General features: G+C 45.1%; 1 protein-coding gene across 1 annotated transcript in view; it reads right to left on the bottom strand.

Moving 5' to 3' along the window:
- Positions 1-20,825, bottom strand: part of TRIM14 (tripartite motif containing 14) — a 33,085-nt gene extending 12,260 nt beyond the window's left edge. Inside the window, exons 1-5 of the mRNA XM_037902210.2 lie at positions 20,445-20,825; positions 11,349-11,444; positions 7,822-8,055; positions 6,036-6,198; positions 2,730-2,822 (exon numbers count right to left, since the gene is read on the bottom strand). Of these exons, the coding sequence (XP_037758138.1) occupies positions 2,730-2,822; positions 6,036-6,198; positions 7,822-8,055; positions 11,349-11,444; positions 20,445-20,825 (967 nt within the window). The remainder of the gene's footprint in view (positions 1-2,729; positions 2,823-6,035; positions 6,199-7,821; positions 8,056-11,348; positions 11,445-20,444) is intronic.
- Positions 20,826-22,563: the final 1,738 nt, after the last annotated feature.

The following is a 22,563-nucleotide window of genomic DNA, read 5'->3' as shown; positions in this document are numbered from 1 at the left end:
TTCTAGTTACAGCTTGTAAAGTTGTAAAAATAATTAAAGGGATATACTGTCAGGTCAAATATGGCTCAAAATTTGAGATAAAAAAGAATGTAAAACCTAAGTTAAATATTTCCATGGATAAAAGAGAGAGTGTGTGTGCGTACATGTGTGTGTACGCACAAACATTCCACTGCAGGGTTAAGCTCAAAATTCCAGCAAAGTGCTGAAATTGACTAGAAAATACAAAATGAGCTTGGCTGTTTTCATTCTCCAAATGGAGAAATGCTGTTTGTTTATTTGCGTGTTACTGGTAAAAGGTAAAGTGTATTACTACTGAAACTGGAAGAATTTTAATAATCCACAGTGTTATTTGTGACTAGGACTTTACTAATCCACCAGCCTGTGGAGCACTGAACACCTCCTCTAATAATCCATCATTGTCAGCTTTGGGTAGCCAAGAAATTGTATTTTTAATCCTTATGATTGGAAAGGTAACTTCCCAAATGCAAAGCAAATGTAAACCAATGCAGTGCTGTCTTCCTGACTCTGCAAACACATCTCTTGAAATAGAAAGATGCAAAACGCCGATCACCCAAAGCATGGATCCAAGTCACAGCTTGACAACACCTAGCTCTGCTTATCCTTAATATCAAATGCTCAGAGCGATACCTCCCAGCAGATTCAGTGCCTAAGCAAGATCAGTGTCTACATGAAAAGCAGCTAACAGTATCTGACCCCAGGCAAGACAGAAGTGGTGCAAATGGAAAGAGAACTATCCAAGAACATACCATTCTCAATAGAGAGGCTTTGACACTGCTGCTGGATTCCCAAACAGTAACCACTGCTGGAAACCCATTCTTCCATCTCTGTCTGGCCAGGGGCCATGCATGTTAACCAGAGAGATCCACGTCATGGTCTTCAGGCTAATTTAGTGCAGTGCAACAGGGTTGGGAGGACAGCATCAGTCCCAAGACTGCTCCACTGATTCAGAATATGGCAGCCCATCCAGCAACTAAGCAACACAGGACAGCGTGAGCACATCATATTCTCACTCCTGACACTCCACTGACCCCCCAGTGTGGATTCAAGGTTCTGCTTCTGAAATTCATGACCAAAATGGGTCTCTGACCCAAAATGAGGGTACTCTGACCTTCTGCCATCAAGGACAATGGAATTTTTAACAACCAGGGTGAAACTTGGAAAAGCAGGAGACAGCTGTTTCTCAGTGACTGGCTCATGGCTTTGAAATTGGAGGAGCCACAAAACCCACCATCTTCCGGATAAAATGCAAAACTCAGAAATTTCCCACAACAACACTACTGATAATAATAAAGTAAACAATTTACTTCCTAGCCTTCCTCTGCATTCTGGGAGAGAGAGAGAACCACCAAAAAAACAACACCAAATAGGCTACATGGTGGCCCCATGTCATTCTGAAGGCTTGTCTACGTGGGGAGTGTTAGGATATAGATATTCAGACCTGTCTGTAAAGGCCTATACTCTAAGAATTTAGGTGTATTCTTATCACTTGGCTAGTTATAGAGGTATAAAAGAGAGAATCAAAATCATTGTCTGCTGGTGTAAGAGCCTTCTCTTACTGTGACAGTCTGAGGCCCTGTTCTTAGGCTAAGGCCTCTGGCTAAGCAGCAGAGGCAGCCATAAGCTGGGAAGCCAACGGTCACATCCTCACATTCCAAACTAGTCACATTGAAAGAAGGTGCTATTGGGCTGTTAGGAATACAATCCTGTCCTGATAATGCCTATTGCCTCCAGAGAAAGGGAAGTGCCTAGAAGATGTAAAAGGAAACTTAGTTTGATAGCATCCTGTCTGGCAAGAACTCACTTATCAATAGCTGGGATGTGAAATCCTCATTTCTGTGTGTGTTCTATCACTGTAGTCCCCATTTCCCTATTGTTCATCTGCATAATCTCTGTCTGGTTCTGTGATTGTTTCTGTCTGCTGTATAATTAATTTTGCTGGGTGTAAACTAATTAAGGTGGTGGGATATAATTGGTTAAATAATCATGTTACAATATGTTAGGATTGGTTAGTTAAATTGCAGTAAAATGATTGGTTAAGGTATCGCTAAGCTGAACTCAAGGTTTACTATATAGTCTGCAGTCAATCAGGAAGTGGGTGGGTGAAATGGGAACAGGGAATGGGGGTGGGGAAATTGGAATCATGTTTGGCTAAGGGCAGGAATGGGAACAGGGACACAGGTGTAAGGATCTACTCTAAGGTGCCACTAGTACTCCTTTTCTTCTTAGAGCTGGGAAGGGGGACACTAAGGAAGGAAACTGGAATCGTGCTTGCTGGAAGTTCACCTCAATAAACATTGAATTGTTTGCACCTTTGAACTTCGGGTATTGTTGCTCTCTGTTCATGCGAGAAGGACCAGGAAAGTAAGTGGGTGAAGGAATAAGCCCCCTAACAGGGAGTTATTCCTGATAAACTCCATGTGGGGCTGCTCTTATTCCAGCATAACAGTGCCTTATTCTGAGTTTAATTAATTCACACCCTACCTTATTCCAGATTAACTTTCATATGTAGACAAGCCCTAAGAAAGGCAACTATCATGAGGGTGTTCAGAATATGAATATCTAAAGAAGCTACATTAGATACACTAGCCAGTTCATACGCTTGCAGGTGTAAATATAAATACTGGGTCACAATTTTCAAAGTGACAGCAATTTTTGTTTCCTGACATGAGACACCCTAGAGGGGTCTGATTTGGTTTAATGTTACTTACGTTTTAAAAATAGCGATCGATCAACTGTAGACATTGTTTTCAGCAACGTACCAGGCTCCTTCTTTGAAGTGGCATTAAGGCTGCTGAAAACGTCTAAGGCACAAATGAAAAGAGGGTGTTTAGAAAATGTTTTCCCAAGAAGAACGTATCTGCTGCTTATAAGGGGAGTTTGCAGGGAAAAGTGCTTTAAATTCTAACAGCAACCTGGGGAAGGCAAAATGTCACATTCCCTTTTTCCAAGTTGATTGGCTGACAATTACTATAAATTATCTTTACTAGTGGCAGAGGAGTTTATTTTGTACAAAATTCTATTTCCCACCCTAAGTCCATTTGGTAGCATGGATATGCATAACACACAACAGAGCCAGTCAGTAGAGAGTCTGGTATGCAACACACTTCACTAATCATGCTACAGGACTGAATCTCTGGTTTCTAAGCATCAAGGAAAAAAACAAACAAACCAGAGAGCATATTCTCCCTATACAGATGATCGGGAAATGGAACGTAGCCAGACAGTTGATGATTCATGCAAAGGTGCTGTGATCCCAAAGGCGCTGTGATCCCAAAGGCAGTTACATGGTACTATCGCTCATTCCCTTCATTACATCACCAATAAACTTCCAGGATTCCCCACTGTTCCTGAAGCTATCCTGTTGTATCATGCTATACTTGACTCAGTGTTGTCTAGTGCATCTTTCACAACGGGGTCAACTCAGGGGTAACTGGGCGGCGAGTGATATACCAGAGGTCAGACTAGGTGTCTCATGGTGCCTTCTGGCCTCATAACCTATGAATCTATGAACAGTTGGGGTTTCCATATGGCTGGGGCGAGAAGGTTATTTTTCTTCATGGCCCTATATTCCACCAGGGGTGGTCTGTCCTTAGAAATGCATATAAGCCACATGTAACAAAAGAAACTAGCTCAAAAAGTGTTACAATTCAGAATGCATTCAATACTCTGGGGAGAATATCTGTTATTATAGCACTGCTATTTAAAGGTATTACGGAGTATAACCTTGTATTACGCACTGGGCTAGCCACAGGGTAATTAGGAATCAGATAGTACAGCGATAGGAGCCTGAGCCTCCTAGATTCAAATTAGGCAGCCTTCTTAGGGGACTTTAAACTAGGAAGGTTATTACTTAGATCTGAAGCTCTTTGGGGCAGGGACTGTCTTTTTGATCTGTGTTTGTACAGCGCCTAGCGCAGCGGGTTCTGGTCCATGACGGGCTCACGGGTGTTACTGCAATATATGTAATAAATAACGCCATGAATAATAATAATAAATAAATAATAAATAATAATAATAAAAGGGGGCAACTGGGAGGTCTTTGAGTTAACTCAGCCATGGGGCATGTCTAACAAACAGAGTAGGGCAGAAAACAGAGTTGATCCAAAACAAAAGCAGAAGACTATAAAGTGTCCTGGCATAGCCATCCCTTTGGAACACGGAAAACAGGCATGAGAAATGTTACTGAGCTCTGGCCACTGGAGCTGTGTAGGAGGAGTCTCCCAGCAGGTATGTCAATACTGACAGGCAGACATTATGTAGAAAAATACAAAGAGGGGAAGGGGTGTGTATTTATCACTAGATTAGCTAAAGCACTTAGAAGGTCAGAAAGCTCTACACTGCTGTCACAGAGAGAGTGGTGGTGAAAAACAATAAAGGAGAAATGAGCATGAGCAACTGCTCTAGGCTAGTGAGGCTATAGGAGAGACATTTCTCAAGGTACTCTTGCCTGCCCTAACACAGCTGCATATGCATTTAAAGTGTTCCTAAACATGCAGATGGTATTTAGTGTATATGTGATAGCTGTAGCACAGTGTATATGTGAGGGCTGTAACAACTCGTTGTCTCTATGGATTGGCACAGAGGGAGACTGGCATACACACTCACCAATAGGTTACAGTGAGATACAAAGGAATTCTGGGAATAATCTGAATTAATGGAACATCTTACTGGGGTCTACATTACTATTCACAACTCAGGAAAAACATGAAGGGACTGATTCAGGAGGAAAGATTAGAAAAGCTACATATGGCTAGCTTGGAGGAGGAGATGTCTGCATTACAATCAGAAGTGTAACTGCTGCAGGAGTAAACACTCTGGAGCTGGCTTGGATCTAACTAGCTCGCACAACAATCGCAGTGAAGCTGCAGCAGCATGTCTGTACAAGCCCACCCGGGACCCTGTGTACGTATTCAAGTAGCTAGCCCATGCTGCCATGTCTTCAGGGCTATTGTTATTTGAGCTAGCTAGATCAAAGCTAGCTTGGGTATGTCTACACATGCTGCAGTCACCCTAGACGATTAAAGGGAGGACACAAGATTACAAATGCATGAAGGATGCCAGCCCCAAAGACAGAAACGGAAATAGTTAGGGCCCTAAAAGAGCAATGGGACAAAATGTAACACGAAAATTTAGGCTGACTATCAAGAAAAACTCCCTGACAGTGAGATTGTGGAACAGTCTCCCCAAGGTGACAGTGTAAGTTCTGGTTTCAGAGTAACAGCCGTGTTAGTCTGTATTCGCAAAAAGAAAAGGAGTACTTGTGGCACCTTAGAGACTAACCAATTTATTTGAGCATAAGCTTTCGTGAGCTACAGCTTATGCTCAAATAAATTGGTTAGTCTCTAAGGTGCCACAAGTACTCCTTTTCTTTTAGTGTAAGTTCCATCGCTACTGAAGGACCAGAGGTTTTCACAGGCCTTTCCCAGCAGTAAGTTCTGTGAGCCGGCTCTCTCGTTTTGAAGGGCTGTCACTCAACACCCTTTCCTCTCACTGAAGACACTGGGATTTGAGAGTTCCCAGCACGTTGTACCTTAAGTCCCTATTTTCAGTATTTTGTAGCTAGGCAGAGGCCGAAGCTAGAACCATTTATCCTGGTGGCTTTTGGGAAACGGAACCTGCACCTAACCCACCTTGGTTTAAGTTTGGCCAAAAAGAGCAACAGAAAAGTCAAGACCAATAAGGTTTTGCAGAACTGCCAGCGATAGGCAGACACACATTGCATGTGTCATGTAAAATGAGCTACAGTACTGCATGTTCAGACTGTACTGACTCCATGGCAGTGGTGTAAAGGTAAAAGGCAAAGTGGGTAAAGCTAACCTAAGCTAAACTCCTTACTCGCCAAATGAGAAGCGGGTAAAAGGTTACCCGCATTTACCCTTGGCTACATTTACTACAGCTACATAGTGACTGTTTGCCTGTGAGCACTACCGAGTGCCAGTAGCGAACAAAGAATAAGCAGACAGCATGAGGCTGCAAAATCGAAAGGGTTAAAAACACGGCACTGTCAAAGGTACCTTCTTTAAGTCGAGCTTCTAAAGGTTTCTGCACAACAGACTGAATAGCTCTTGCCAAGCCCCTGTAATGGTTCATAACATGCTCAAATGACATAGGCACTGGGTGCCACTGTTCCGCTGGAGTCCTCTGCTCCTGTATTTCTTTTTTTGATGCTGTGTAGTCCTGTGGACACAAAATCAAATCCTAGAGTTAGGCAATACCTTTTGGCCATTTCTTCCCTCTCCAAACCCCCACCTGTGCTCAAAAGCTGAGGTGGAGCCACAAATCTGCACTCTCTTTCTCCAGCATGCAGGGAAAAATCAAAAACAATCAGCAAAACCGTCTCTCCATAATAACCAAGGCCTTTAATTCTCCCCATGTTTGGCCTGCTTAAAGCAACAGCAATGGCCCAAGTGCTGGTGCAGCCACTCTGCATCCCAGTGTAAGGAGTTCCTCTGGTGGTCTAGAGCTGGATACTACTGTAATCTTGGAGGAAATGTTGAATTACGAAGGGAATTTGGCCTGCCTATAGCCTTGTTAGGGTTGAGTGCAGAAAATACAAGGGCAGGCTCCTAAATTTTCTACCCCTGCAGCATGCATAGGCCAGACTGCCAAGAGCTCAGCTCCTCTTCAGGTGCCTAAAGTGAAGTGGCACAGGGAGGGGGCTGGAGGTGTTGACCTTGTAAAAAGGTACAGGGATATTCGAAAAATGGGTATAATTTAGCCCCTCTCTTTTACTTAATGGTAAAGATCCAGGTGATCTAAACCAGCGTTTCTCAAATGCCGCCCTAGGGGCATTTCTTCTGGCCACAGCCTCCTGGGTGGTGATTGCGGTGGGATGGAGGGGCTTAATCCCCCAGCCCCACCATTCTGCCCATCACCCCTGACCTCCGCTGCCTCTTCAGGCCCTGGGCTTTGGCCGCGCCCCCAGCCGTAGGACCCCAGGATCCAGCCATTGGGCTTCGGGCTCTGGCCCCAGGCTCAATCTCCCCCCGCATTACTGCTGGCCCCTGCTGCGTCCTCTGGCCCCAGGCTTTCGGCACTGGTCCTGGGCTCACCACCCTCCCCATTGCCACTGGCCCTCCGCTGCCTCCCATTACCCCTCACCCACCCATTGCCCCGGCCCCCACTGCCTCCCTACCCACCTTCCCATCCAGGGCTTACTCAGCCCTGGCAAGCTGGGGGACAAATTAAGTCTGCTGTGAAAGGTGATATTTATAGGTTCATTAATATCGCTTTTCACTGCCTCCCAGCTAGCTAGCAAAAAAAAAAAAAAAGGCAACCAAAAATGCAAAGAAACAACCACCACCAACACAAAAGACAACAACATGCAAAAGCACCTTATCTGTGTTTCTATTCAGTTTAGGTCCAGTAAAGAACAGAGACAGCTGTACATTGTTTTCATTATTGAGTTTGCAAAAAACTCCTACATAAATAAATTACAACGATTTGGACGTGTATATGTACACATTTATTTGTTTTTCCTAAAGTTAATTAGGTATTTTAGGAAAAATTGTCAGAGTGGCCACCAGCAAGGGTTGGTGGCCGAACTCTGAGGTCACCAAAAATTTTGTTGCGAGAACCCCTGCATTCTAAACCCAGTCTAAAGGTGGAACCGTGACTATGTGGGTTACTAACCGGAAGGGCAGGAGCTAGACTATTCAGAGAGGCAAAACAGAGAGGCAGTAATAGGGGGAGAGAGAGGATAAGGCACTTTGTACGTATATATCTACAGAAGCAAATACAATAAGCCTCCAAAGTGGTTCACCATTAAATGTCAGAGGCAGAAAGAGAGTACACTACTACCTGTAATAACTGAATGGGATCACTTCGCTGTTGGATCTCCCTGACTCGGTCTGAAAAGCTCTCTATGATTTGAATTCGTTCTTGACATGACGCTGTCTGCTGATCATACATCATGAGGGCCCGCTGAGTCTTTTCATTTATGAATTTTTTTGTCAGCTGTTCCTCTTCATCAAGTAGTAGCCGGAGTTCAGTGAACTTCCCTGCCAGAGATGCTTTACTAGCCGAGGCGTGTGCCTACAAATAAAAACAGAATGGCAGACACATTCTGAGTATAAGCGTCTCCAATGTTTCTCTGTCAGACTTTAAAAATTACATTCCCACAAAGTTTTACTGATCTGTAGCTTTCCTTTACAAAAATAGTCCAGCCACAGTCCAGACAACCACACTTGTTTGGGGTTTTCCAGCTTTTGTCCTGGGTGAAAAGGCTCAGGGACAGATTCTGATACCCTTACTCTCATTGACAGCATCTTAACTTCAGTGGGACTACTCACACAGTAAGATATTACTCACTGTGAGAAAGGGCATCAGAATCTAGCCCTTAGCTAGCAGTGTCTGGAGGGACATCAGGCAGACTCCAGAAGTCTGGCAGATGTGGGAACTGGATTTCTGTGTATGCTTGAAAGGGAATATTTTATGTCCCATTATCAAACAAGTTAGGTAAGAAGAATTGTTGGAACGAGGGCATGTTAATGTGAGGGACAGCCGGAGTCAATGTCCAAACCAACGTGGAAAGGTCTCCAGATTGCACTGATAGCCATTTGCTGGCTACACTATGGAGATGCTTTCAGAGTGTAAGTGCCCGGGACCATTTCTACCTGTACAGGGCTGAGTACACCGACAGTTCTCCACACAGAACTAGTAATAGTTTCCTGTTTTTATTGGAGTCAGATCCTCACCTGATGTAAATCAGTGTAGCTCCATTAACTTCAACAGAGCTACATCAATTTACACCAGCTGAGGAGGTTCATCATTTGCTGTTTATAATTATTTCAGTACAGCTCTCCCAGATACATATGTTCCGCTCCCACTAACAAGCGGCTGATTGCAGAATTGAAACTAGGGGCAGGATTTCTGTTTCAGGAGAGCCCCTGCATCTGCTAGCACCATGCGCAGGTGCCTACAGAAAATACACTGTTCTGTGGCAGAGCTATGATGTCACTCTGAGGCAGGCAGTGGTTGGCTAATTCTCCCTAACAACAGACAATATGGGTCTATGGCTTAATTTGCACTATGCCCAGTTTGTGAGCACAGCTATGTTCACTAGAAGTGTGAAAAAAATTACTCCCCACCCCCACCCCCCAGCCGATGTAGCTATGCCAGCAAACACTCTGGGGTTCGCAACTATCCCGATGGAAGAATGCTTTTCTCAGCTTAGCTAATGTCGTTCTGGGAGGTGGCGTAGCTATACCATCAGAAGAACTCCTTCTGTTGGCTATGCTGCGTCTATGCTAGGGGGCACTGCCAGCATTGCTATACTGGTCATGACTCTGTAGTGTAGACAAGCCCTCTGTATCAGTTTGATTATGATTGCTATTTGACATTGAACATAAGAACGGCCTTAATGGGACAGACCAAGAGTCCACCTAACCTGGTATCCTGTCTTCCAACAGTGGCCAGTGCCAGGTGCCCCAGAGGGAATGAACAGAACAGGTAATCATCAAATGATCCATCCCCCATTGCCCACTCCCAGCCTCTGGCAAACAGGGGCTAGGGACACCATTCCTGCCCATCCTGGCTAATAGCCATTGATGGACCTATCCTCCATGAATTTATCTAGTTCTTTTTTGAACCCTGTTATGGTCTTGGCCTTCACAACATCCTCTGGCAAGGAGTTCCACAAGTTGACTCTGCGTTGTGTGAGGAAAGACATTGGGCTTGTCTGCATGGGAAACTGTTAACAATTAAACCAATACAGTTAAACAGATATAACTCCCCATGTGGGCACTCTTATTCTGCAAGACTGGCTTTTTTCAGTTGAGTTTAAACCCCTCTGTGACACACTGTACCCCAAAGCAATGCCCTGGTGCCCTCATATTTACAATGGTGAGAGGATTATAATATGATTTGTACAAAGTATGCCCTGTGAGGTGTCATTCTAAAAGTCTTGATCTGTTGAACATTAATATCCTGTTGGATTGGATGTGTTGTCATTGTATCTGCAGTTATAAATATTGACTATGTATCACTATTTCAAATGTGTTTGCTCCAGAGATGACACCCCCCAAGGTAGTTTACATCCAGTCTAGCCAGCACATTGTGAGTGGACTATTCAAGGTGACGGTCCATTAAGAAACACAACAAATGTCAGAAGCTTATCCACACCCATGGGCCTTCCTGTGAACTTTTCAGCCAGTATATGGATAATGGCTGCTATGACTGATCGAAGCATGCAAGGGCATGTGACTAGATCACGTGACACTGGACTCCGTCTTGTGCCTGCACTTTTCCCACAAACTGGGCTGGGAGCTTTGTTTGGGACAATGAAGTTCCCTCCACATGGCAGAAGCTATGAAAGAGGGGAAGGGACATCATCACTTGGCTTCACACTCCCCACAACTCAACACCTGGAAACATGACTAGAGGACAAAGACTTTGACTGGGGAGGGGGTCCCAGGCAGGAAAGGTGGATTCCCGCCTATGTCTGAAAGTGTTTGTACTATCAGGGTGAGACACCGCTTGATTCAAATCCTGGCTAGTTAACAGAACTCAGATTGTGATTTTGTTTTATTTCTTAGGTAATCTACTTTGATCTGTACCCTTATTACTTATAATCACTTAAAATCTCTCTTTCCGTAGTTAATACATTTGTTTTACATTTTACCTAAAAACAGTGTGGTTTGAGTGAAGTGTATGAAAAATCTTAGCTCAGTTAACAAAAAGCTTGTGCCATGTTCCTTCCATTTTGAGGGAGGGGCGGACTGGTTAATAAACTTACACTGGTAAGGCTTTTGACCAGGGCAAGACGGTACAATTCTGGAGTCCTAGGCTGGGGGGAACTGGCTGAGGCCTCTCTATTGTTGGTTCATGAATGACTGGCAAAAGCATTCATATGACTCGGGTGTGTCCCTATCCATGAACGTTTGTGTGAGTTCAAGACCTGGAGGGGTCTGCAGCTTGTCACAGTGTGAGAAGGAACCCAGGCTGGTGAGATAGAGTGCTCAGTGGTACCCCAGTTCCAGGTTGCACCCCGGGAACACCCATCACACGCTCCCAAAGTGACAAAGTAAACTGCCAATAGGCCCTCTTCTATGGGTGTCCACATAGTTGGTTATACTGACATAACTACAGCGGTTTATAGTCATACCTTACTTATACCTATATAATCTTCCCACACAGACAAGCCCTTTGCCAGGTAACAAAATATTGGGAACAGAGAAGTTAATCACAACATTTACAAGATAAACTTGTCAGCAAATTTACTTTTGCTCTAGAAAACCATGCTTGTGATTGAGCAGCTGTCTAGGCTGCAGCGTGGGTGGCATCTGAAAGCTGCTACTCCCTGATTAATAAGCAAGTTTCCACTTTACCTTAAGGTCATTAACAGCTTGTTCTATATGTCTTATATTGCCAACTTCCTGTTTCTTTTTCAATTCTAGCTCCTTCAAGTACCTTGTCATGAATTCCTGTTCATGTAAAATAAAATACATACTTGGTCATAAACAATGGTTACAAATGTAATTATCCATTTTTCTTTCTACAGCAGAAAAATGTAGTCATAAACTCCCCAGATCGCGTGTTTATACAAGGTAAATATTGATACTTGTTAATAAGATCACGTATTTGAATATTGAAGCTGCCCATCTGATATCACTTCTGCAAGACATAGGGCAACTTACTGGGAAAGCCTGTTTTTCACCCTGAAATCTCTATTCTTGCTCAGACAGAAATAATACCACCTGCATATGTGTTTAGCAGTTAAAGGATCCCAGCTGAGCATTTTCATTTGAAAAATCACCCAGAGAACTATTGCCTGGATTCAAAATCCAGTGAATGTGTGTCACACTTTTCAGTAGCAATAGATGTTTTCTGCTCAAGGACATAGTGTAGACCAATGGTTCTCAAAGCCGATCCACCGCTTGTTCAGGGAAAGCCCCTGGCATGCCGGACCGGTTTGTTTACCTGCCGTGTCCGCAGGTTCAGCCAATCGCGGCTCCCACTAGCCACAGTTCGCCGCTCCAGGCCAATGGGGGATGCGGGAAGCAACGCAGGCCAAGGGACGTGCTGGCCGCTTTCCCGCAGCCCTCACTGGCCTGGAGCGGCGAACCGCGGCCAGTGGGAGCCGCGATCGGCCAAACCTGCAGATGCGGCAGATAAACAAATCGGTCCGGCACGCCAGGGGCTTTCCCTGAACAAACGGCAGACCGGCTTTGAGAACCACTGGCATAGAGGCTGTATTATAACCAAATTTTATTTAAAGATTAAGCAAATTTATTCTGGCAGATTTTCCTTTACGTACCAGCCCTGTTCCTCAATAGGGTTGTTTATGATAGGCAGCTACGAGCATGCTGTAAATAGGATGGTCACCGCTGTTAGAAAGGATGTAGAGAAATTGGAAAGGAGCCAGAGGGAAGTGACAAACATAATTAGAGGGATGGAATGCAACCCATATGAGAAAAGGCTGAAGGAACTGGGTATGTTTAGTTTGGAAAAGAGGAGATTAAGGGGGGGACATGATAGCAGTCTTCAAATGCTTGAAAGGCTGCCATATAAAAGATGGGGGAAAACTGCAACAGAGGAAGAGGCAATGGGTTCAAACTACAGCACAGCAGATTTAGATTAAATCTCAGGATAAACTTCCTCACTGTAAGAACAGTAGGACAATATAACAAAGTGTCTAGGGAAGTCATGGAAGATCCTTCATGGAAGGTTTTCAAAAGGAGTGTGGTTAGCCATCTGTCTTAAATGGTTTAGACACATCAAATTGTCGGGCTCAACGGGTAGTGATCAATGGTTCCATGTCTGGATGGCAGCCGGTATCAAGTGGAGTGCCCCAAGGGTCGGTCCTGAGGCCGGTTTTGTTCAATATCTTCATAAATGATCTGGAGGATGGTGTGGATTGCACTCTCAGCAAATTTGCGGATGATACTAAACTAGGAGTAGTGGTAGATACGGTGGCAGGTAGGGACAGGATACAGAGGGACCTAGACAAACTGGAGGTTTGGGCCAAAAGAAATCTGATGAGGTTCAACAAGGACAAGTGCAGGGTCCTGACTTAGGACGGAAGAATCCAATGCAGCGCTACAGACTAGGGACCGAATGGCTAAGCAGCAGTTCTGCGGAAAAGGACCTAGGGGTGACAGTGGATGAGAAGCTGGATATGAGTCAACAGTGTGCCCTTGTTGCCAAGAAGGCCAATGGCATTTTGGGATGTATAAGTAGGGGCATAGCCAGCAGATCGAGGGACGTGATCGTTCCCCTCTATTCGACATTGGTGAGGCCTCATCTGGAGTACTGTGTCCAGTTTTGGGCCCCACACTACAAGAAGGATGTGGAAAAATTGGAGAGAGTCCAGCGAAGGGCAACAAAAATGATTAGGGGTCTGGATCACATGACTTATGAGGAGAGGCTGAAGGAACTGGGATTGTTTAGTCTGCAGAAGAGAAGAATGAGGGGGGATTTGATAGCTGCTTTCAACTACCTGAGAGGTGGTTCCAAAGAGGATTGTTCTAGACTGTTCTCAGTGGTAGAAGATGACAGGACAAGGAGTAATGGTCTCAAGTTGCAGTGGGGGAGGTTTAGGTTGGATATTAGGAAAAACTTTTTCACTAGGAGGGTGGTGAAACACTGGAATGCGTTACCTAGGAAAGTGATAGAATCTCCTTCCTTGGAAGTTTTTAAGGTCAGGCTTCACAAAGCCCTGGCTGGGATGATTTAATTGGGGATTGGTCCTGCTTTGAGCAGGGGGTTGGACTAGATGACCTCCTGAGGTCCCTTCCAACCCTGATATTCTATGATTCTAAATCTTGCATCTTGGCAGGAGGTTAGACCAGATGACTCTTGCAGTCCCTTCTAACCCTATGATTCTATGATTGTAAGACATAGCAATGGTGAGTAATTTAAAAAAGGATAGATATTGATTTTTTTCCTAACATGGTTCAATATTTTAAAGTATGTCTTTGTTTACTGGCTGAACTACATTTACTAATTCAGGTCAGATTTTGATATCCTTACACTGGTTAAAAAAAACGAGGAGTACTTGTAGCACCTTAGAGACTAACAAATGTATTTGGGCATAAGCTTTCGTGGGCTAAAAAAAGGTGGATTTTAGCCCACGAAAGCTTATGCCCAAATAAATTTGTTAGTCTCTAAGGTGCCACAAGTATGCCTTGTTTTTTTGCTGATACAGACTAACACAGCTACCCCTCTGAAACCTTACGCTGGTTAGTACCTTACTCTGTGAGGAGCCCTGGTGATTTCAGTGAGGCTATTTGCAGAGTAAAGTACTGCTCCCCATGAGTAAGGGTCTGAGATCTGGCCCTCAGAGATTAAGGTGGAGGTTTTCTAAGGCAGCCGGCTCCCACTGGAAGTCAATGGGCATCAGGGCCCAGACGGTTCAAGCTGTTCAGGTGTTGCTGCACTCCGTGTTGCTGAACACCGATCTCACTTAGGAGCCGAGATCTCATTTTCAAAAGGAAGTTAGGCACTTCAAAGTCTAAATTCCATCAATGACAGGATTTAGATTCCTAACTCAGTTAGGTGTTGCAATGCCGAGCACAGCTACGCCTAAATACGTTTTATAATCTGAGCCTGGGTGCCTATCTGTCCTTTTGTGGCTTGGAAAATCTCCCCATCAGCCTGTTCCCAGAATTCATAGAGACCCCATTCCACATGGATTCCTACAGGAGTCATGAGTAACTGTTTGCATGATGAGGCCCTTAAGTTATTTATTTATTTTTTTTACCTATTAACAGCTTAAATTGTGATTTTAAACGTAAGAGCTATACCATGTCCCAAGTAACCCTTTCACATTGTTACTTTCACTCTAATAATACAGCATGATAAGGGATTCAGAAACCTTTAACAATCAAAGTTAATAGCAGTAAACATCACGCCATTGAAAGCTCCCAAAAGTGTGGCCTTGAGCATTGGGAACTTCAGTGGACTCTGAAATGGACATGTTGCAGTTTTGGAGATATAGCAGAGTTTTAACTTGTGATGTGAAAACACACAGAGAAAGAAATGAGCTAGAGAGAGTGAAAAGAGGAGCAGAATTACCCTAATATACACATAAAGTTAAGGCTTACGGTGGGTGACAGTAACACAAATATGAATGTTTTGACATGCTTTGAATGCCAGGAGCAGAGGTAGGGGCTTTTGTATCTTAGTATTAAAAGGTGTCAGTGATGCGGCCCTCGGGCCAATGTACTAGTCCTCATGTGGCCCTTGTGGTGATTTGAGTTTGAGATCCCTGATCTTGCCAGCTGTCTATCCACCTTATAGTCCATGTCTATAACCAATGCTCTGTTTAAAACAAACCAAATCCAATTAACATTTTATTGGAGTGAATGAGAAAATAACCACTTGGCTGTATCTGGTAAAGGATGTCCTGCACTTCATTGCTTCTGCAGCCTGAGCTCATTGCACACACAGTGATTCATTCATAGATTCCGAGGCCAGAAGGGACCACTGGGATCATCTAGTCTGTCTTCCTGTGTAACACAGGCCAGAGAACTGCCCCCAAATAATTCCTAGAGCAGATCTTTTAGAAATACATCCGATCTTGATTTTAAAATGGCCAGTCATTGAGAATCTACCACAACCCTTAGTAAATTGTTCCAATTGTTAATTATTCTCACTGTTAAAAATTCACACCTTATTTCCAGTCTGAATTTGTCTACCTTCAACTTCCAGCCATAAGACTGTTATACCTTTCTCTGCTAGACTGAAGAGCCCCAGTTTCAAATATTTGTGATATAAGTGCTCCCTCTGAAATGGGTGCTTTTTAATAGCAGTGCTCCGCACTAGGACAAAACAGAAGAGTTACCATCAGATCGGCATGTTCTATACACCTGCCGATTTCCTTACATCCCTCCATCCCCCCAAAACTAGGTCATGTAGGTGCTCTTCTCTTATCCCCCTCAAATTATCCATGTGTATAACTTGTCAATAGTTACATTATTTCTTTCCTTTCTGTCTGGAAATTGGTCATTCAGGGTGCTGACATTTGAAACTGCATTGGGAGGAAGGGTAGAGCTGAGACAGAGGCATGCCGCATTGTTATGCTGAAAGGCGTTAATTCTTTAGTTCTTTGATCTATAGACAATTACAGACCTGGTTAAAGCTAAGGGATATGCATGCCAGAGGCTCCGTGGGTTTCTTATTTCCCTGTTCTCATTTTCCAATTTTTATCAAAATCAATAGGCTTCTGCCCACTGAGGCCTAGAATTTTCCCTGAAGTTTTGGAAGAGATCAGATGCAGCGTTCAAAAATTGTGTTTATATGCAGACAAACAGAGAAATGCTATCAAGTTGAGTGTAGGACCTTGTGTTGTTTGGCCAACATGGACACCACTGTCCCTTCTGACTAAGATTTTCAAAGTTGGTTGCCTAAAGTTAAACTCCTGGGTCCATATTTAGGAATCTAAGCGGCCTGGCTTGACACTGCTGAAAGTCAAACTACTTACTTAAACAGCTAGGCATGGATTTAGGAGCCTAAACTTTAGGCACTCAGGCTTGAAACTCTTGGCCTCTGTGGGCAGAGGAAAAGAAGTCCGATTAGATCTCTGATTGGGGCACAGGAGTAATCTGCCATCAAAGCAGGGTGGATAAAAATCAATGATTTAAAAAAAAAAAAATTAAAAAATGGGGTTTTTTTTTATTTAAATCAGATTTTTTTTGATAAATGCTTTTTGAGGAAAAAGATAGTTTTAATTAAGATACATTATAGCTCAAAGATATCTCATCATGGAATAGGGATTATAAATTCTAATTCTATAGTATGAGACAATATATTCATGTAATGTTTAAGAAAGTTTTGTAAACGAATTCCAATAGTTCATGGACTAGGGACCCAATTTTATGGGGTTCCTGAGGCTTCTGTATAGATTATTTAGGTTAATCTTTCTATCTACCCAATGGGACTCAGTGCTCAGTCTAGAAGATACCATCAGAGATGCTTAGTTTTGCAGTTCTCAAACTGTGGATTTGTGTCTCCAGAGATAACATGCTTGTTAACAACAAAAATGTTTTAAAATAAATAAATATACAGAGGTGAGAAATAACAGACCTCAACCTTATTGTCCCACTGCAAATTTGTGAACACAGAGTCAATCCCTTGCCTCTCTCTAAAAGTGCAAAATTTCAAAAAGTTCAATGAATAAAAGATTGGTGGGGGCAGAATAGATCTGAACAAGGAGAAGAAGTCTGGAGATAAATGTGAGAAGGGAGGGACAGGCAGTAGAAACAAAATTGAAACTGTTTGAGCGGCATATTCCAGAATGCACCTTTATGAAGAAATCCATGATTAAATCGAGTCTTCCTGACCAGTAATTCAGACCCGTCATCTTAACTTCTGTACCCGGAAAGATAATCGAGCAAATAATTAAGCAATCAATTTACAAACATCTAGACGATAATAAGGTGATAAGTGACAGTCAGTATGGATTTGTCAAAACAAATCATGTCAAACCAACATGATAGTTTTCTTTGACAGGGTAACAAGCCTTGTGGATAGGGGGAAAGCAGTAGACGTAGTATATCTTGACTTTAGTAAAGCTTTTGATACTGTCTTGCATGACCGTCTCATAAACAAATGAGGGAAACGCAACCTAAATGGAGCTACTATAAGGTGGGTGCATAACTGGTTGGAAAACCATTCCCAGAGAGCAGTTATCAGTGGTTCACAGTCATGCTGGAAGGGCATAACAAGTGGGATCCCGCAGGGATCAGTTCTGGGTCCAGTTCTGTTCAATATCTTCATCAATGATTTAGATAATGGCATAGAGAGTACACTTATAAAGTTTGCGGACGATACCAAGCTGGGAGAGGTTGCAAGTGCTTTGGAGGATAGGATTAAAATTCAAAATGATCTGAACAAACTAGAGAAATGGTCTGAAGTAGACAGGATGAAATTCAATAAGGACAAATGCAAAGTACTCCACTTAGGAAGGAACAATCAGCTGCACACATACAAAATGGGAAATGACTGCTTAGGAAAGAGTACTGCGGAAAGGGATCTGGGCGTCATAGTGGATCACAAGCTAGATATTAGTCAACAGTCTAACACTGTTGCAAAAAAAGCAAACATCGTTATGGGATGTATTAGGAGAAGTGTTGTAAGCAAGACACGAGAAGTAATTCTTCCGCTCTACTCAGCGCTGATTAGGCCTCAACTGGAGTATTGTGTCCAGTTCTGGGCGCCACTTTTCAGGAAGGACGTGGACAAATCGGAGAGAATACAGAGAAGAGCGACAGAAATAATTAAAGGTTTAAAAAACATGACCTGTGAGGGAAGATTGAAAATATTGGGTTTGTTTAGTCTGGAAAAGAGAAGACTGAGGGGGCACATGATAACAGTTTTCAAGTACATAAAAGGCTGTTACAAGAAGGAGGGAGAAATTTTTTTTTTCTTAACCTCTGAGGACAGGACAAGAAGCAATGGGCTTACATTGCAGCAAGGGAGGTTTAGGTTGGACATTAGGAAAAACTTCCTGTGAGGGTAATTAAGCACTGGAATAAATTGCCTAGGGAGGTTGTGGAATCTCCACCATTGGGGATTTTTAAGAGCAGGTTACACAAACACCTGTCAGGGATGGTCTAGATAATACTTAGTCCTGCCTTGAGTGCAGGGGACTGGACTAGACGACCTCTCGAGGTCCCTTCCAGTCCTATGATCCAGTGGAATCTCCGAGAGGAGGACCTGCAGAATTTCCTGCCACATATGCCATTCCCCCTGCTTCAAATCCAAGCGCAAGGGCGCACACATGCACACTGCAGCACTGGTCATAAGTGAGTACTCAGAACTGCCTGGAGAACATTTCTGCAATGCTCTGATTTGAGTCCTAGCATACATTTGCTTGTGAGGTCTTCACTTCTTACAGAGGCTAAACAAAATAACCGCACTGCTTCAGGAGCATTGCTAAAACACTGTCTCCAATATGAATGGCAGGAGCCCATCTTGTACAGCAACACAAAATTTTGACCAGCAATGTATTCAGTCTGAGTATTTGACTACACTGTCAGAAGAGACAGCTTGGATGGAAATTAGGGCGTTACAGTGCCAGAACCCAGGTTGGTGTGCCAATGTCCGAGCTCACCAACTACACTCAGGGCTTGTCTACACCAAACAGCTTTTAACGACAGGGCTGTGTAGACACAGCCCTGTTGCTAAAAGTCGGCATGCGTAAATGCTCTTTGTCGTCACTTTTGCAGACAAAATACTTCCATCCCTGCGAGCAGCATTCAGTTTGTCGGCAGCAGTATACTGCCACTTGCCGTGGCAAAACTTTTGTCTTTTGCAGGGGGATTAAGCACCCATGGAAGACAAAAGTTTTGTCGACAACTTGGCAGGGTAGACAAAGCCTATGTATTGATGCCATGTCCTGGAGAGTGCCTCTTTCTCTTCTGCTGAATCCACAGCCAAAAAATGAAATCTCTATCACCAAGAAACCAGCAGATGTCAGCAGAGGCTAGATATTTAGGGCCAGAAGTTCCAAAGAGCACTCACAATCAGGAGCCAGATGTTCAAAAGAGTTCAGGCTCCCATTTCAGCATCAAAGTAAGCAGCCGGATTGATTCTAGTCCAAAGGATTGATTCTCCACTGCCAAATTCTTTGCAAGAGTCATTTACATCGGTGCAAAGTACACGTCAAACTCTAGCATCTCAGAATAGCTAGTAGCATTTGACCCCACTTTGCACTCCTTTTACTTAGGTGTAAATGACTACACAAAGCGCAAAGCAGTGGCGAAACAGGACCATAGTATTTTAACTTGAGAACGCTGGGGTTCATATTTTGAAACCCTCTGAATATGATAACTATTCTTTCCTCCCCCATTTTCACTTGCTCAGATCTTTCTGAAAAATTCTGCTTTGAATCTGAAACTTTCCAACCCAAGAGTAACTTTTCTGGGAAATGTAAGGAAAACTGTTTCAGTGACTAGGGGACGGAGGGCTTTTTCGGCTTAAAGGGTATCTGAGGCATGAAGGAGACCCACTTAACGTGCTCTCTACAGTCACAGAATCAGAATTATTAAACAACCTCCTTAAGAAAGGGATGGACGGTGCTTCCCAAATGCAGCCTGCCGGCAGATCACCACATGGAACCTTCTCCGGTCAATGGTCATTACAAAGCAGGCTTCCTGGGTCGGGGCTCCTGGGGGTGGCCCTGGGTTGCTCTCCCCCCAGGGAGCCCTACAACCTCACAACACCAAAAACACCCGGGCTCCCTGTCCTCCACCCACAGTAACTCAGAGCGGGGGCAATGCAGGGGGATGGGCCCCTCTACACAGCTGGGTACCAGGCAGGGCTGTGCCGGGTGAGCCAGGGCCAGGCACTACGCCCAGTGCAAACAGGATGAAGCACCAGGCAGGGGCCCGTGCCCAGGCCAGAGAGGGGCAGACGCCAGGCAGGAGCCCGGTCCATAGAGGGTCCCGGCCCGGTCCATACACGCCCCCCCCCCCCGTTACCTGGGCGCCCTGCGCAGCCTGCCCCAGCAGGCTGACGCGGTGGCCGCGGTGGGCGCCCAGCACCGGGCACAGGGCGCACACGCAGAGCGCGCAGTCGGCGCAGAACAGCTCCAGGGGCCGCTCCTGGTGCTCGGGGCACCAGCGGCCCCGCTCCCGCAGCGCCCACAGCTCGGCCGCCGCCTCCCCGGCCGGGCCCAGCCGGTGCCCGCGGAAGGCGGGCGCCCCGCCGGGCTCCCCGAGGTGCGGCCGCACGTGGGCCCCGCAGTAGGAGGTGAGGCAGCTCCACTCCGCCGCGCCGCGCTGCCCCGCCGGGCACAGCTCGCACCGGGGACCCGGCTCGCCCAGGGCTGAGGCGCCGCACTGGGACTCGGTCTGCGCCATGGCCGGGCTGCGCCTCCTTCCCGCCGGGCCAGGGAACCGAAACTCGCCGGCCGGAGGGGGCGGGCCCGGGGGGGCGGCCCCGCCTCAGGCCGCGGAGCGCGCTGGGCCTCGCCCCCGGGTCCCAGCCGGCCCCGGGGTAGGTTTGCGGCGGGACAGGCCGCTCTTCGCGGGCCCGGCCCCACCGCAGCGCTGGGGGGCCAACCCAGCCCCCCGGGCTCCGGGCGCCCACGCTAAAAGCCGGGTCCCAGATCAGAGTGAAAGCCTTTCTCTGGGCCCTGCGTGGACAAGCCCTTGGAGAGGAAACAGGGCCCCAGCCCCTGCTATTGGCGCGAGCTGGCGGTGGTGGGGGACCCTTGCAAGGGGCTGAAGGCCGCCCTGCGCCCCTCCTTATCAAATCTGCCCAGCGCCTGCCACAAAACGGCGTCCCTAACAGCCTGGGCCCCCCTTGGGCCTGCTCTGAACAAACCGCTTTGCTGGCATTGCCATAGTTGTTAGGGCTACGCCCCACCTGGAAACACGGTTATACTGGTAACAGAATCGTTTCCGAGATAGAGCTAGTTCCGCTGGGGGAACTGGTATAAATGATACCATCCAATCGGTTGCAGGTATAAACTGCGTCTCCACTACAGGGAGTTGCCAGATAGCGACACTGGCAAACCCCTTCTAGGGTAGAGACTCTCCACAAAAAGAATAACCGGAGTTATCCTAATTAATGCTAATGGATTTTTGCAAGAGATACTATGTTCATGCTTCAGGGGTTATGCCCATATATAACCCCCCAGATATCAGGATGAGCCCTACAGGGGGCTCACGGAGGGGTTCTTACATGTTTCTTTGACGTGTCCAGTGCTGGCCCCTGCAAGAGACAGGATACTGGACTAGGTGACCATGAGCCTGAACCAGTTTGGCAATTCCTACATTCCTAGTCTGAATGTTACTGTTCCAGGTATAATATAGGCCCCTATCAGACACATCTGTATTGTATTCAAACATCCTCACAGACATTCCTGCTCCTAGTCTCTAAATCCAGCTATCCTTCCATCCCAACATAGGATTTATATTAATGGAATTTCCAAACATCCTTTTTAGTCATCTCTGTGCTTCCTCAGTATGGGAAGATGTGCACAAGTATCCACAATTGACCTGATTTACATTGACACTAAGGGATTTCTGTGCCACTCTAGGAGCATAAATGGGCCTGGCTGTAAATAAGGCCCCTTTGCACTAGCCGAGCAATAGTAAAGGGGCCTGAGTTTCAATAAGAATCAGGACCAATAAGTCTTTAAGAGGACTTGCACACATGGAAAAAGTCAGTAAGATAACAGGAAACCACACAGTCACGAGACTACACCCACAAATGTCTGTTAAGTAACAAATACAGACAGACATGCAAAGAGTTTATGTAGAACCCAGAATGTAGAAAAACTAACAAAGAGATCTAATAGATCCAAATCTACCTACTAATCCTAAATCTACTTCCTAATAGAGAATTGACAAAGAATAATAGGGAAGTCTGATACCACTCACCCCAAGCTACATGAATTCATCAAAATCAGAAGCAGGCTCACAGAATGAAGCAATGCAAGGGTCAAATGCAATTATTGTGTAGTACTAGAAAGGAGTATTAAAATTAATGAGTGTGAAAGAGGTGGGAGAATCCTAAAACACCTGATCACTAAGGAAAAGCAGAATTCAGTTCCTCCAAAGGAGCAAGGGGAAGGAACAAGTAGCGGCCAAA

The sequence above is a fragment of the Chelonia mydas genome, chromosome 5 (assembly GCF_015237465.2).
Source record: "Chelonia mydas isolate rCheMyd1 chromosome 5, rCheMyd1.pri.v2, whole genome shotgun sequence".
Taxonomy (NCBI): Eukaryota; Metazoa; Chordata; order Testudines; family Cheloniidae; genus Chelonia; species Chelonia mydas.
This window is presented reverse-complemented; position numbering and strand designations above follow the sequence as displayed.